General features: G+C 32.1%; 1 protein-coding gene across 1 annotated transcript in view; it reads left to right on the top strand.

Moving 5' to 3' along the window:
* DERA (deoxyribose-phosphate aldolase) overlaps nt 1-16,385 on the top strand; it is a 106,237-nt gene that overhangs the window by 27,425 nt on the left and 62,427 nt on the right. Inside the window, exons 2-5 of the mRNA XM_074268955.1 lie at nt 4,109-4,206; nt 5,881-6,028; nt 13,392-13,487; nt 15,092-15,226. Coding sequence (XP_074125056.1) covers nt 4,109-4,206; nt 5,881-6,028; nt 13,392-13,487; nt 15,092-15,226 — 477 coding nt within the window. The remainder of the gene's footprint in view (nt 1-4,108; nt 4,207-5,880; nt 6,029-13,391; nt 13,488-15,091; nt 15,227-16,385) is intronic.

Genomic DNA, 16,385 nt, shown 5'->3' with positions numbered 1-16,385 from the left:
CGTCATTAAAAAAATAAATTATCTCAATCCCATGAATTAGCTCAGTTTATCATGAATGAGGTTAGATCTTCTAAACAAGGATATGGGTTAGATCACAGATAAGGGAATTATCTATTTTTAGAAATTCTGGAATATACTATTTCTCTTTGCCCTCCCCTCCCCAATTCATTTCAGTTTTTTAATTTTGTTATAAACTTACCCTCCCCTGACATAAGCATTTCCATATACATAGCAACATAAAAAGAAAGAATTGCATGTGGAACTATGAATATTATATGCCATTTGCTCTTTTAAAAAGTATATAATAAATTCCACATAAAAATATCCTTGCCAAGAAAACCCCCTATAGGTTCATAAAGAGTAGGACATGACTGAAAAATAACCAATCACTTTTACTGACTCCTATTCTGTTTCTCGTTCCCCTCTTCTTCAATTAAAATCTGAGAAGAAAAACATCAACAAAAGTCTACTTTATCACAAATAAACATAGTCAAACAAAACAAATTCACATGGTGGTCATAGCCAAAAATTGTCTCTTGTTGAGCCTATTGCTTTTTTGTCAGGAGGAAGGCAACAATGTTTCACTAAAGAGGAGAGTGAGTGAGTGAATGAGTGTGTGTGTGTGTGTGTGTGTGTGTGTGTGTGTGTGTGTGTGTGTGTGTGTGTGTGTGTGTGAGAGTGTGTGTGTGTGTGAGAGAGAGAGAGACAGACAGACAGACAGAGAGACAGAGAGACAGAGACAGAGAGAGAGAACTTGCTTCTAAAGGGAAAACATACTCCTTTTGACTTTTGTTTTTCTTAATTAAATATATTTAGAAGATATCAAGATTCTAAAGGAATACTTGTTTTTTCTCTTATTAGAATGTCAACTTATATAATACAATTATATAATACAATTTATTTTTCTAAGATTTTCTTGACTTGTGTTTGCATTTCAAAGTTTCTACTCAACTGTTTTCTCAGTGAGAAATGCTTGAAAGTTTTCTATTTCATCAGAGAAGCATTTCTCCCTCTTGTAGGATTATATTTATATTTATAGTTACTTTTGGTCAGAAACCAATCTCTTTTGCCTTTTGGGATATTATATTTCAAGAACTTTTCTCATTTATAGTATAAGTTTCCAAGTCTTGTGTGGTCCTGATTGTTTCTGAGTACTTGAAACTACTTCTTTCTAGATGCTTATAGAATTTTTCCTTTTGTGAAGGAGCTCTGGATTTTAGATATGACATTCCTGGGATTTTTCCTTTTGAGCTGCCTTTCAAAAGGTGATAGATGAATTTTTTTCCTTTGTTTTGTTTCTTTGTTCTAATAGAGCTAGGAAATTTTCATATATAATTTCAATAAATATATTAGGCTTTTCTTCTTTTTTTGATCAAGTTTTTTCGGAAGTTTGGCAATTCTTTTAAAAAAATAATTATTTAATTTTTAGTTTATTAAAAAAATTTCCATAACAGTATAATAAAATGGAATTGTAAATCTATTTTGTAATTTTGCGATTCCTTTTAAATATATGATAAAGTTATTATGTACATTTCTCCTTTTCCTTCTGCCTAAAGATGACTACCATTACACACAAATCCCTCATATGTCCTTCGCATGTCCTTAATTTGGGCATAATAGTATAATAGTCAAAATGACTTTATTTGCCCAAAGTTATTCTTTTTTTTTTTTTTATTATATATATATATATATATTTTATAATATTATCCCTTGTATTCATTTTTCCAAATTACCCCCCCTCCCTCTATTCCCTCCCCCTGACGACAGGCAATACCATACATTTTACACCCAAAGTTATTCTTAAAACAATATTGTTGTTACCATATAAATTATTCTTTTGGCTTTGCTCATTTTGTTTTTCACTATTTCATGCGTCTATCCATGTTTTCCTAAGTTCATTGAACTCATCATTTATTAGAGCACAGTAATATTTTATCACAACCATTTGCCACAATTTCTTCAGCCATTCCTCAATAAGTGGGCATGTCTGCAATTTCCAGTTCTTTGCCACCACAAAAAAAATTGCTATAAATATTTTAGAACTTGTAAGTCTTTCCCTGTCTCCCTAATCATTTTTGGAAGTAGATCTAGTAGTGATATTGTTGGGTATAGACATTTAATAACTCTTTGGGTGTAATATTAAATTGTTCTACATAATGGTTGAATGATTTCACAATTTCATCAACAATGTGTCTCATTTTTCCACATTCCCTCCAACATTTGTTCCTTTTCCTTTGACTGAAGGAGACTGATTTTAGCCAATCTGGCAGGTGTAAAATAATAACTCAAGAATTTGCATTTCTCTATTCAATAATGATTTAGGGTATTTTTATATGACTATAAATTGTTTTGATTTCATCATCAGAAAACTGCCTGTTTATATTCTTTGACCATTTATTATGGGGGAATGACTCATATTCTTATTGATTTTACAAAGTTTTTTATATATTTAAGATATGAGACTTTAAGCTGCCTATAAATTTTTTTCTTTAATTTTTTGCTTAACTTCTGATCTTGACTACATTGTTTTTTTCTACAAATCCCTTTTAATTTGAGATAATCAAAATTGTCCACTTTACACTTCACTCTGCTCTCTATCTCTTGTTTATTCATAAATTGTTTGCCTATCCATGAATCTGATAAATAGTATGTTCCATGTTCTTTATATTTTCTTGTATCTCTCTATATCTAGGTCATGTATCCATTTTGACATTATCTTGGTAAATGGTGTAAAATGTTGATCTATGCTGAATTTCTACTAACTGCTTTTTAGTTTTTCCAATAATTTTTTTTTAACCACATAATGAATTCTTATATCAAAATCTCAATACAAGGTTAATGTGTTTATTTGCTACTGTAAATTTTAAGTCTACTCTGTTCTATTTACTAACCTTTCCAATTTTTAGCCAGCACTAGTTTAATTATTGCATTATAATATAGTTTAAGATTTGGTACTCTTAAATCTCCTTCCTTTACTTTTTTTTTCCCATTGATATTCTTAACTTTTTGTTCTTCCAAATGAATTTAAAAAATTTTTCTAATTCAATAAATTTTTTTTGTAATTTAATTAAGATGACATTGTATTCAAATATATATTTATAAATTAGTTTAGGTAAAATCATCATTCCATGATTCTTAAATTATCTCTTCTTGATCTCTTTTCCAGATCAGCTGTTTTTGATCTCAAATGTCTTAGATTTTTCTTTATTTGTTCAATTTTTTGGATTTTGTTTTAATATTTTTGCTGTCTCATAGAGTTATTGATTTCTCTTGGTCTTTTCAAATTTTTAAGAAATCTGTTATTTGGATAAAGCCTACTGTTTCTCCTAAGCTATTGATTTTCCTTCCAAGTCTTTCCTCCAAAGATTTCATTCTTTGTCTCTTGCTTCATTTCTTCCATACTTCTTGTAGAAAATCCCCTTTTTCCTTTGAGTTTTTATTTTTTTTTTATTTTATTCATTCATTCATTCATCTAATTATTCAATCATTTAAACATCCAATTATTTAATTATTAATTAATTAGTTAGTTAGTTTGTTTGTTTATTCATTCATTCATTTATTTATTCATTTATTTTTTGTCTAAGGCTGGGATTAAGTGACTTGCCCAGGGTCACACAGCTAGGAAGTGTTAATTGTTAAGTGTCTGAGACCAGATTTTTAACTCTGGTTCTCCTGAATTCAAGGCTGGTGCTCTATCTACTGCGCCACCTAGCGACCCTCCTTTGAGTTTTTAGTTGTGGAGTTAATTTCTTTTAGTTTTTTTGGAGGATAGAAAGAGCATTTTTTGAGTTATTATAATTTATTCTAATTTTTCATAAATTCTCTATCTTTAGCTTATCTCTCCAGCCTTGGACAGTTTTGTGGATGCAGTCTAGCCTACCAAAAAAAACACTGCACATTTGGAGGATTTTTGTGGGAGTATCCTTTGAGCAATGAATAACTCATTTAAGGTTATTTAATTGTAGCCTATTCATGAAGTGATACATTTAAATTTAAGTACTTTGCATAAATTTAAAAACTTTGGGTTTTTAAGAAGTCATATATGTAGGATTTATTCATTTGTATATGTGTATGCATACACACACATCTATATTTTTTCCTTTTTTAGATTTTACCTGGATTTCTAATGTACAAGTGAACCAACCAGCAGTTTTAAGACGTGCAGAGCAAATTCAAACTCGAAGAACTGTCAAAAAGGATTGGCAAGTAAATATTGTTGAACATTCTGCTTTTTTTTGTCTTAAAATACTCCTTTAAGGCCATGATATTAAATTTTCCTCAAGATTGATTCTGAAGCTAAACACACACACACACACACGTGTTAAGAGTAAGGTTTTGGAGACTTTAGAAAAAAGTTGTCTATGACTCATTAGTAAAAGTCGAAGGGTTTTGGAAACTTTAGAAGAATCTAAATCAGTCTTCTTTTTTATCCTCTTGAGAATTACCTATCCTTAGTTTATGATGTTTGGTTTAAAGAAAAGATGTTTAGATTAGAGAAGAATAATATATTTATGCAAAGTTAATATTTTATTACTTTTTAGTGGCAAAACTGCAAATGACTTTGAGATAGATTTATCATAAAATATATCTTTCCCAAACATACATACATTGGTTGTTTTATATTTTAATTACATAGCAGTAAGTTCTGAATCTTTCTGGTTACTGTTGTGGCTGTCAGGTATAAGAATTAGCCTTTGACCATCTTCATTTAATTTTAAGGATTTTAAGCACATGTGTTGTTTTTTTTTTTTAATCTGCTTTTTTTCACAAATAATTTTTGTAATTCAAAGAGCTCAATTTCATGGAATAGTTAATAAATAATGGATTGGTTAATCACTCCTCTTGGGTGCTCAGCTCAGAGAATGTAGACTTAATTTCATGAAGTGTACATTTTAGGAAGTTTATATTAGAATCTTCTGGGGTAGCATTTCATGCTTCAACTGAACCATGCTCAGTTTAAAGTTCTTGAGATGAAATTATTCACTTGGAATTAGTCATAAAATATGACTTATTTTTAAAGTCAAAATAGAACAAAATGGAAAACCTATTGAACATCTGTGTTCAACCATTTTTATAGCGTTTGTCATTTTAGAGGTCATAGAATTTTATATCTGGAAGGGACCTTAGAGATCATCCAATACAACCTTCTCATTTTATGAATGAAGAAATTAGGCTTAGAGAAGTTAAAAATCATAGAGGTAGTTGTGACTAGTGGGTTTTAAAAATAGGTACTGACTCCAAACCCATTGCTTTTTCCTCCCTGTATATCCCATAGACCTGTTTAAAAAAAAAAAAAAAAAAGCACAACATTAAAATAAGATTGAAGAAATTTTTCTATTTATTGTAATATCATATTCTAGGATAGTGATGAGTATGGACATAGTATGATTGATTTATTGGTGATAAGGAAGACATAGGATATAGGATACTTGACCTAGAAAGGTTTTAGATTGAATTATATAGTCTAGATCTGGAGATCTAAGACTTGTATTTAGAGAAGTGATTTGGGGGGACTTGGGTTTGAATTTTGACTCTGACTCTTGTTACCTCCATACTGTAGAAAATCAGTTGACCTAATGAGAGGATTGAACTAAATGGCTTTTTAAGGTCTCTATCATTCTAAATCTGTGATCCCATGACTTTTTGCTTTTATCCAGATTATTGTATTTTCTTTTTATATATTTGTTTTCCTTTATTTTTAACTTTAATAACAATGTTCAAAATTTAACTTTTAGCCAGACAATATATTATACATCTGAATCTTCTTGTAAAGTGAAATAATTAAATTTCATTGTTTATATCTGATTACTGCAATAATTTGAGTGAAAGTGATTTTTCTTTCTCTATAAATTTTTCTTCCCTCCCCTCCCCCCAATATAGGCTGCTTGGCTCCTGAAAGCTGTTACCTTTATTGATCTCACTACACTTTCAGGCGATGACACTTCTTCAAATGTTCGGAGGCTTTGTTATAAAGCCAAGTATCCAATTCGGGAAGATCTTTTGAAAGCGTTGAATATGCAAGATAAAGGTAATGATCCTGAAAATATAGTTTATAATGAGTAAGCATGAGGCTCAAATGAATTATAAAATGATAAATTATAAATAATGATAAATTCCTTTTCAACAACCATCATGAAGAAATGAAAGAGCATTAATTCTAAAGTCAGATGTATGTCCAAATCTCATATGTCACATTTAAAACCACCATGACCTTGGGCAAGATGCTTAGTCTGAACCTCAGTTTCTTTTTCTGTAAAATAAGGAGGTTGGATGAGATAATCTTCAAGGTCTCTTCTAGGTCTAAACTGTTGTTATATTATCCTACCCAGCCAGAAAGTTCTGTGCTCATGTATTTTGCCTGTCTTAATATTAATTCCCAGCCCACTCTGGTAAAAATTTCTAACATATATTGTCTGGCTGAGTTTTACTACTTTGTTTCTTGAGCAAATAGTTTAGTTGGCTCATCTAAATGGATGTAATGGAGCCATGCAAGGAACTGAAAACTGAGTGGGCGCCCATCAGCTGGAAAATGACTGAATAGTTTATGGTATATGACTATAATGGAATATTGTTCTATAAGAAATGATAAGCCTGGAAGGACTTATAGAAACTGATGCTAAGTGAAGTGAGTAGAACCAAGGGAACATTGTACATAGCAACAAGAAGATTATGTGATGATCAACTGTGATGAACTTGGCGCTTTTCAACAATGAGATGTTTCAAAGTAATTCCAATAGACTTGTGATGGAAAGTGTTATCTACATCCAGAGAGAGAAATATGGAGACTAAATGTGAATCATACAATAATGTGAATCATAAATAATGGATTGGTTAATCACTCTTATTGGGTGCTAAACCCAGAGAATGCTGCAGACTTTCATGAAGTATACATGTACAGTATATAGGATACTGTATAAGTATAGTAGTTTCACCTTTTTATTGTTATTTATTTGCTTGTTTTTTTCCTTTCCTATCTTTATCCCTTTTGTTCTGATTTTTTTGTGTATAAGCAGCATGATGAATATGAAAATATGTTTAGAAGAATTGTTTAACCTTTATCATATTGCTTTCTGTCATGGGGAGGGGGCAAGAAGGAAGAGAGAAAAATTTGGAACACAAGGTTTTGTAATGGTGAATGTTGAAAACTATCTTTACATGTATTTGGAAAACTAATACTATTTAAAATATTATTAAAATAAATGAGGAAACTGAAAGGAAAAAAAAAAGAATGGAGCAATGGTTTTTCCTGTGGCATCCTCTAATACATGTATCTGTTTGTTGGGAAATTTTTGCTTCGGAGGAAGTTTGGCATGGTGGATAGGAACCTGAGAGTTGGGAAAACCTGGCTTCAAGTTTTACCTTTGACATACATAGATTATTGTAGTAGTTTAAGCATTGCACTTGGCATCAAGAATTTGAATCCTGTCGGAAACCCTTATTAGCCATGTGACTTTGAGCAAGTCATTTAATCTCTTTGTTCCTCAGTTTCTTCCTCTTTAAAATAAGGGGACTAGATCAGATGACCTCTTTGTGAGTTTGTGAATGGTTACTGATCTGTGTTATGGGCCAGAACTCTGAATTTGAAGTAAGGATTCTTACAAGGTGCTAACTCAGTGGGATTGATAAAGACAGTGATTGTTTAGCATGGTGCTTAACAGTAGTTCAGTACATGTACTTAGTACTTAATATAGTTCTATAAGATTCACATCTATGGTGAGAGAGCATATAAGCTCGGACAAACTCAGCTAGATTCATTCAGAGACAAGCACACTAGAGGCTCTCGGAGGCTGAGACAGATTCATTCCATCGTCCACCTTTGTGGTGGATGGAGGCTGAAACACAAACCTTTGGATTAGGAGAGATTCGGAGAAGCTGGCAGAGGCAGAGAACACAAAGGACTGGGGCAGGAGCTCAAGCTCTCGGAATCCAGGAGAGAGATAGGCCTCTAAGAAAGCTAACCGGGACCCAGGAAAGGAGACAAGACTTTGAAAGAGACAATAAAGGATTTGGACTTTAACACCTGGCTGTACTTATGGTCATTACTGAACTGAAAGGAAAACTTCTCCCAGAGACCCCCAAGAAACCGACTAGAGAACATTAGAGATCTGCATTGGATCTTACTTAGAAATCACAGCTCTAGTCCCCATCTCCCTAAAAGACAACAGGATTTCTAGTGTAAGGAATGAAGGGGACATAATTCACTTTGGAATCCTAGCTTGGTTGATATAGTCATAAGATTTAGTCATAGATGATGACATTTTGATGTCTTAACAAAGTAGCTACAAAAAAAAACATCCATACCAGTGTTTCTTTTATGACTTAATGAGGTTTTCAGATCTATAATCCTGTGATGTAAAAATTAGACTAATGTGGAAATGTGCTTAACATGTTATAACATGCATAATCTATATTGAATTGTTTACTTATTGGCGACGCAGGGAGAAAAAAATTTGGAACTCAAAATCTTATAAAAAATGAATGTTGAAAACTACTTTTACATATAATTGGAAAATATATTAATCAGTGGGACAAAAAAACTCATAGAACCATAAATATCTAAGAGTGGAAAGAAAGGAAAGACAAAAGGAATGAATTAAGCACTTATTAATAAGTACATATTAAATAGTATGTGCCAGATACTACACTAAACACTTCAGATATGCTATCTCATTTCATCCTCACAGTAATCCTGGGAGGGAGGTGTAATTATTATTCTCATTTTATAATTGAGGAAATTGAGGCAAACGGTGCTTAAGGGACATCCGAGAAGTTAGATTTTTCTGATCTCAGGTGCTATGCTCTGTTCACTCTATTATCTAACTGCTTCTAAGAAGACATCTTAGAAGTCATAGCACATTTTATGGATGAGAACAGAGGTATCTATAAAGAAAAAAAAATGACTTCCTCAAACATTTAGAGACCAGTGGTAGAGTCAGGACTAGAAACTTTAGTCTTGTTATTCCTCGTTTGCTCTCATACTGCTTTTTGATTTTTAGGGACAATTTCTTCCAAAGAGATTTGAAGTCACAGGGGAAATTTCTGTGCTTCCCAATTCCTAAATCTCTTTATTTCCTATTTTCATACAAATCAAGGCATTAATGAGGTCTCTGTAGCCACATGAGAATCATTTTTATTTATTTATAAATAAAGGATAAGGTATTTATTAAATGCTACATCCAACTATTATGCTAAGCACTGGGAATAGAAATACAAGCAAGCAAGGAGCTTACATTCTAACAAGGGAAAAGAACAGATAAAAAAGAACATAAAATGAGAAGGGGAGGACTTTAGAATCATGGTTGGGAAATGGCCAGAAAATGAATCATAACCCAGATAAAGAAAGTATTTTTTTTTTTTTTTTTAAAGACTAAGTTCACAGTAAACTTTTAAGTATAAAATACCAATGGGAAATATTTGGTCACTTTATATGTCAGTTCTTTAAATGATATTAAGCCATATTTTTCCCATGGTTTATATAAAGAACTTTTAAAGAATCCATAAAGTTAGAGAATCCCTTTAAGCCTTTTTTTTTTTTTTTGCGTGTGTTAGTGTTATAAATCCATTCAACAGTGTGATGAAGCTTAGGCACTTCTCAGAATGATATTTTTTAAATATACAAAGTAAAATACATAGGATTACAGAGAAAGTCAATTAAATTAATAGACACTTATTAGAATATTAAATAACTTCAAGGTCATGGACCCCAAATTAAAAATCCTATTCTAAGAGAGTTCATGGACCCCAAATTAAAAACCCTATTCTAAGAGACTTTAGAATTTACCTAATTGCTTTCAGATAACAATAGTAAGGCCATAAATTCGGAGAATTAGAACTGGAAGGGATTTCACAGGGAGATTACTTACCCAAGATTTCTTAGCTAGAAAATGTAGAATTGATGTTAAGGATAGATTTTCATTCAAACCATCGAATGTTTTTTGGCTTCATAAAATTTTATCATGTTAGGCAGCACTGGAAATTTTGAGTTGTTATGAACTAAATATAATTTAGATAGACCCAGGACTTTTGGAAGCTTAATTTGTCACAATGTTTTAATGAGAGCAATGTCACCTTAGAATTGTAAAATTTGGAGGAAGAGTGCTGTAATTAAGCTAGATATAATGCTATAAATAATTTTCAAAAATTTTTAATGAAAATTAGGGTTTATTGTTATAAAATTTTCCAGGGGGTATTCATTTTGGTGATGAATTATTATTATTATTTCCATTATAGTTGTTTACAGTTTAAAATTCCTTCCAAGCTTCATTTGAGGAATCAAAGTGTCATTCTGGTATTCAAACTTAAAAGGATATTATTTTACATTTATTCCACTTGCATTTCAATTTATTAGATTTGGCTCAACATTATAGCCTGTCAAAATCTTTTTGGATGCTGACTTTCATTCAGTCTGCTCACTATGTGTGCCAGCTTTCTGTCATTTGCAAATTTGATAAGCATGCCATCTATGACTTTATCACAGTGATTGATAAAAATGTTAACTGGAAAAGGGCCGAGTACAGATCCCTTGGGGTTTGGGAAAAGATACGCTACTGGAAACATCTTTCATAATTGACATCAAACCATTATTGACTATTTTTGGGGCCTGGCCATTTAATGAATTCCAAATCAAACTAATTGCACTGCCATGGAGGCTATATTCCTCCATATTTTCTTTAAGAATGACATGTGAGATTTTATTTAATGTTTTGCTAAAATCTAAGTAAGTTCTGTCTACATTATTTTCCTATTCTATTAATTACGTCATTAAAAACAAATAAGCTTAGTCTAACTTAAACCTATTATTTTTGATTATGTCATTGACTTTTTGCCATTACTATTTTCTTTTCTTATATATTTATTTTTCCAGAATATTGCCAGAAATTGAAGTGAAGGGACTACACTTTTCAGAGTCCTTTAGTCTTTAAAAAAACTAACCAAAAAAGCAAATGTTCCCTTTTCTAATCCCGTGGTTCTTGCCATTCTCCATGATCTTTCAGAGATCTATCAGATTGGCTTAGCAATCACATCTGTTAAAGCATATATTTCAGTGTGCTGGAGAATATAATTATCTTTTCTGCATTGCAGTAGTTAGGGGTGCAGTACCACCATGATCTGGAACATCTTCATAAAATTTTTTTACCTTCCCTTCATAGCAGAAAAGAAGTATGATTTTTTTTCTTTTTCTTTTATGGGTTATTTATAGTATCTTATTGTAAAATTTGGATTAAGTATTTGGTCACAGACTCTGTGTTATCTGCAGCTTTTGCAAAACTCTCCCAAATTTTCTATTTCATTTTTTATGCTGAGTGGCGGTATATCAAAAGTCACAAAGTGGAAGGGGCAATGTAATTCACTTAATCCTGGTGACTTGGGTGACCTGATATCAGGAAGATCTGAGTTCAAATGTGGTCTCCTACACACATTAATTGTGAGACCCTGGTCAAGTCACTTTATCCTATTTGCCTCAGTTTCTTCATCTGTAAAATGAGTTGGAGAAGAGAATGCCAAACTACCCCATTATCTTTCAAAAATCCCAAATGAAATTGTGAAGAGTTGGACATGATTAAAAAGATTGAACCATTCTTCAAAGATTGTAATCTATAATTTGTTGCATATAGCATCATCTAAAGAATATCATTGAAAATGTAAGCCTTTGTTTCAGGAACAACCTTGGGATCATTAAAATCATTTCCCATTTTACCAAAGGCAAACCAGCTTACTCCTTCTTTTCTGTTCAATTTTGAACTCAGCTCATTGTCCAGAAGCAATGTACTAACAGACCAATCAGTACATTGAGTTACCTATCCAAATGCATGTAAAAATCTGAACACTACACAGTCTTTATTCATTAAACTTTTTTTTAGTGTGGGAGGGCTAGACTGAACTTTTGTGAGAAATCATGAGTTTCATTTAGGAGACTCTTCAGTGTTAACGGGGTTGACACTCCTGCTTGCAGTTAACATACTGATTACATGTGGTTAACTTTACCATTGATAGCAGGAATTCTCAATCAAATTAGGAGAAGAAATTAATATGAAAAAAATATGTGTAATTGAGATAACTCTATCCAGAGCTATATAGACAAGTTCATGATGTTGAAAAATAGGAAATGCATAAGGAGCAGACTTTGATATAGATTACTTCCATTTCCTAAGGAAATTTAACCAGTTTATTGATTACTACAATAAAAAGAACAAATGAGTCTAAAAACTAGTTCATTAAGCCAATATTTGATGTCTTCAGCAATCAGAGAAATGAAAGTGAAGGGCAATACTGGTTTAGAGTATAAATTCATTTTTAAGATCTTCTGAAGTAAAGTAGTAGAAAAATAAAATAGGATGGAGTCCACAAAAAGAAAGAAAAATTTATAGAAAACTTCATGAGGCACTCATCTAAATAAAGCCATTCTGAAGGTGTGTCTAGAAATGAAACTGAAAATTGGATAATAGATAAAAAAAAAGACTTTTACAGATTTCTATAACTTTCTTTTTGCTATTATTGACACTTACTTTTTCAGAACTGTAACATCACAGACTTGTTATGTACTGAGGCAGTAGAAGTAGATATGGATATTTTTTTGCTTTAGAAATAAAAAATGGAAAAAGTTAGAGCAGACTATGTATAAATAGAGTTTTTGCACAGGAAATGATAAATTTTGAAGATATTGAGGAGTGATTTTAAAAGGTATCTGAAAGAAGAGAAGATATCCAGATACCACTGAAACAGTTGGCCAGAGAGAAGATACTACTGGGGCAGTTTATCCCCTAGTCTTCACATTTCCTGGGCCATCTAAGTCCCATGAAGTAGTCAGGAAGTAAGAATTAATAGTAGAGCAGGTTCTCTAACTCTTTCCTTTTCCTCCTCCCCTAAGCCCCTGAGCCACATAGGGAGCTGTATGGGAAAAACTACATAACTGTCCAGCCCAGCTGGATAAGTTGGGAGTCATCAAATACTATCTTTGTGGAAAAACAGAAAATTTTCTTGGCTATTGCATCTTAAGTGCTCTAGGTCTTATCTTCTGCTCTAGTACATCAGTCTTCTTTACATATTCTTTCAATCTATATCCTTTTCAAATCTGTTTGTTCATGAACTCCCATGCAAACATTAGTCTCTAGGTGGCTCCATTTTCTTCTCATCAGGAACATTTTTGTTTGTCTTTTCATAATTTCATTCTTGAGAACTTTCCATTTCTCTTGAATGTTTCCCCAAAGAAGGCTAAGATGAAATGATCACTTGCTCCCAAGATTCCTCTCATATCTATTTTTTAGCTACTGATATTACTCAATCAGAATCAAGTCCAGACTAATCCTTGAAACGATTCTGAAAGGAGAGTTCATAAACTTGGTTTAGAATGTGTTTCTTAAATTTACAGATTTTGACTTTTTCCTTTTTAGGTATTACCACAGCAGCTGTTTGTGTTTATCCTGCTCGTGTGTGTGATGCTGTAAAAGCCCTGAAAGATGCAGGTTGTGACATTCCAGTGGCTTCAGGTGTGATATAAAAATATCTGATGTGCAAAACTTAGATACAGCCATATAGTTATAGTGAAGGCAGTGTAGAATAATGGTTACAAGGCTGGCTGGTCTTAAAATAGGAAGACCCAGATATAAATCCACATTTTATTATATATATTATATAATATATTATCATATAACACATGTTATATATCTGACCACAGAAAAGTCACATAAAGTCTCAGTGCAATGGACAACTCTCTAGAATTATAAATTACTGTTGAGTTAATAATCCATATCAATAGAAGTAGGTTCCATGGTTGGAGTTCCTCACACTGATAAAATCAAGTCTTCGTCCTTCCTTCTACCCACAAGGCAAACTATGGATAGGATTATTTGCCTGATATGTTCAAAGTTGTGTTAATGCAGTGTGACATACCATTTATTATATGGGTTGTATTTCTTAGATGGCATATCATACATAATTGAAAAAATCTTGAAGATGTGTATCAGCTTTTTGTATAATTGAAAGAAAAATCCAAATTGTTGTCAAGTTTGAATTCTGTATGATAGACTCCAGTTGAGCCTGTTCTGTGAGATGTTATCACAATATGAGTAATTTGTTTTATTTGTATAGGATCGCCTTTTCCTCAAGGGGTCCCAAGCACCCTGAAATTAAGGGCTCATTTCTCTTTTTGTTATACACCCTTGTGCAGCTGGATTTCCTGGAAGCCTGACTCAGGCCTCTTCATTCAGCCCAACTTCCTTAGAATCTGGTGTAAAATAAGAAATAAGCTACCTATTGAAAAATTCTTCCCTTTCTTCATGGAAAAAGCATACTTTCCTCTAAGGCAGCAAGCCAATGTTATTTAATGCTTTGAAGTAAACACCATGAATTAACTTTGAAAATAGTCAAAATACAGGAGAACTAAAAATGCACAGAAGTTCCCAGGTTCCCTCACCACCCCATTCCCTCAATTTATTTGAATTTTTACATGTTCTCTGTATTTTTGCAACACACTGTTTTTTGATGTATATATTAGAGGCACTTTGTATCTTCCCACATAGCTGCATTTATTCACATATTCCTCTTTTTTATTTCCTATTCCTTCTACAATTTTGAGTCAGTATGTGATTCATTTTTTCTTTTTTCGTGAATAATTTCTTTCTTTACATCTTGTATCTGCTTGGCAGGCTGCTGTGATTATTTGCTGCAGCAATGGTAACAGCATTCTTAAAAGTTTCATAAGAGCAAGTTGAAGAGGTGTAAGGCAGGAAATGTAGTCATACAAGATTGGTCAACTTGACCCAAGATAAGAGCCCAAGTTATTGACTATGAATTGCAATAATTATTAAAAAAAAATGAACACATTTTTTAATATGACACCCCCCCCACTACTATTTGATTAGAGCATTATAGTAAAATTTTAGGTTTTTCAAGAGATGTTTAGAATCAATAAAATGCCTAATGAAATTTTTTTTCCTTTCAAATTTACTTCAAGGACTACATGAATATGAAATTTAAAAAAATTCTATCTCTAGGATGATAGTTTAGCCATGTTCTTAGTTTTCTTCTGCTGATTTTAGTTGTAAAATTTCAGATAGATCTGTTAACTTTTTTGTTTGTTTTCCTTTAATAGTGGCTACTGGCTTTCCAGCTGGGCAGACTCATTTGAAAACTCGATTGGGTGAGATAAGATTGGCTGTTGAAGATGGTGCTAAAGAAATTGATGTGGTAATTAATAGATCTCTGGTGCTTGCTGGTCAGTGGAAAGGTATATGTTCATGTCTATTTAAGTTGAGAGTCACAAATTTGCCTCTTTGACTTAGAAAATCAATATGGTAGCACAAGACTAATAATGAGAATTTCTAGGTTTTTTCCTTGTCTATCATCTAGTACAAATCACTGAACTTTTCTCTACATCTTTAAAGTGGGAATAATAATTCCTCCCTACCTCAAATAGTTGTAAAAACTAAATTTTACCAAATCTGTGAATATATTTTAAAAAATGATTTAAGTTATTGTTGTTTAAAATGATTACTTTATGCTTAAAGACAGACTCTAGCTCACAAATGTTATCTTAGAGTATAGCATTTTTTAAAAATTAATTTATTTCTACAGAAAGATATTTTCCAAATCCATATGTCCCAAAGATCTTAGTGAGGTTTTAAGCTTTAATAGGTTAAAGCTTAAAATTGCACTGCAGCGTTTGGCATACCCTATATATCCCTTCTCTACCTCTACTCTCGAGAACCATTATTTTTAATAAACAATATTTAAAAAGAAAAAGAAAAATGCACAAATCAACCAATATGCCAACTGAGTTTGAATAATTGTTTGCTGACTGACTATGCAATATTTCACACCTGTAGTCCCTCATCTTTACAAAGAAAGGAAAACAGTCAACCTTCTTAATTATTATAACCACATGGTTTTGGTTCTGTTTGTTATACTTTGCACCAATTCATATCTTCCCATATTTCTCTGAATCCTTCATGTTCATTGTTTCTTATGATGAAAAATACTAGTTTACAACAGTTTACTTAGCAATTTCTTAATTAGCAATTCTCAGTTTTCTCAATCTATTTTGTTTGACATTCTTTGCTACTACAAAAAATACTGTCTAAAAACATTTTGTTGTATATAGGACTTTTCTCCCTATCTTTAGCCTCCTTAGGCCAATGCCTAGGAGTGGGATCAATAGGTTAAAGGACATGGATGTTTTAGGTATTTTTGTATTTCCCTTCCAAATCACTTTGGATTTGGTTGGACCAGTTCACAACTCCTTAGCAGTATATTACTGATCTTGTCTTTCTGCAGCAATGTTCATTATTTTGTTTTTTGTCACATTTTTCAACTTTCTGGGTATGAGACAAAGCCATGTAGTTATTTGATTTACATTTCTTTTAGTAATGATGATTTGAAGCAATTTT

Source organism: Sminthopsis crassicaudata, chromosome 5 (genome assembly GCF_048593235.1).
Source record: "Sminthopsis crassicaudata isolate SCR6 chromosome 5, ASM4859323v1, whole genome shotgun sequence".
NCBI lineage: Eukaryota > Metazoa > Chordata > Mammalia > Dasyuromorphia > Dasyuridae > Sminthopsis > Sminthopsis crassicaudata.
The sequence above is the reverse complement of the archived record's forward strand: the minus strand, read 5'-3'. Positions and strand labels throughout refer to the sequence as shown.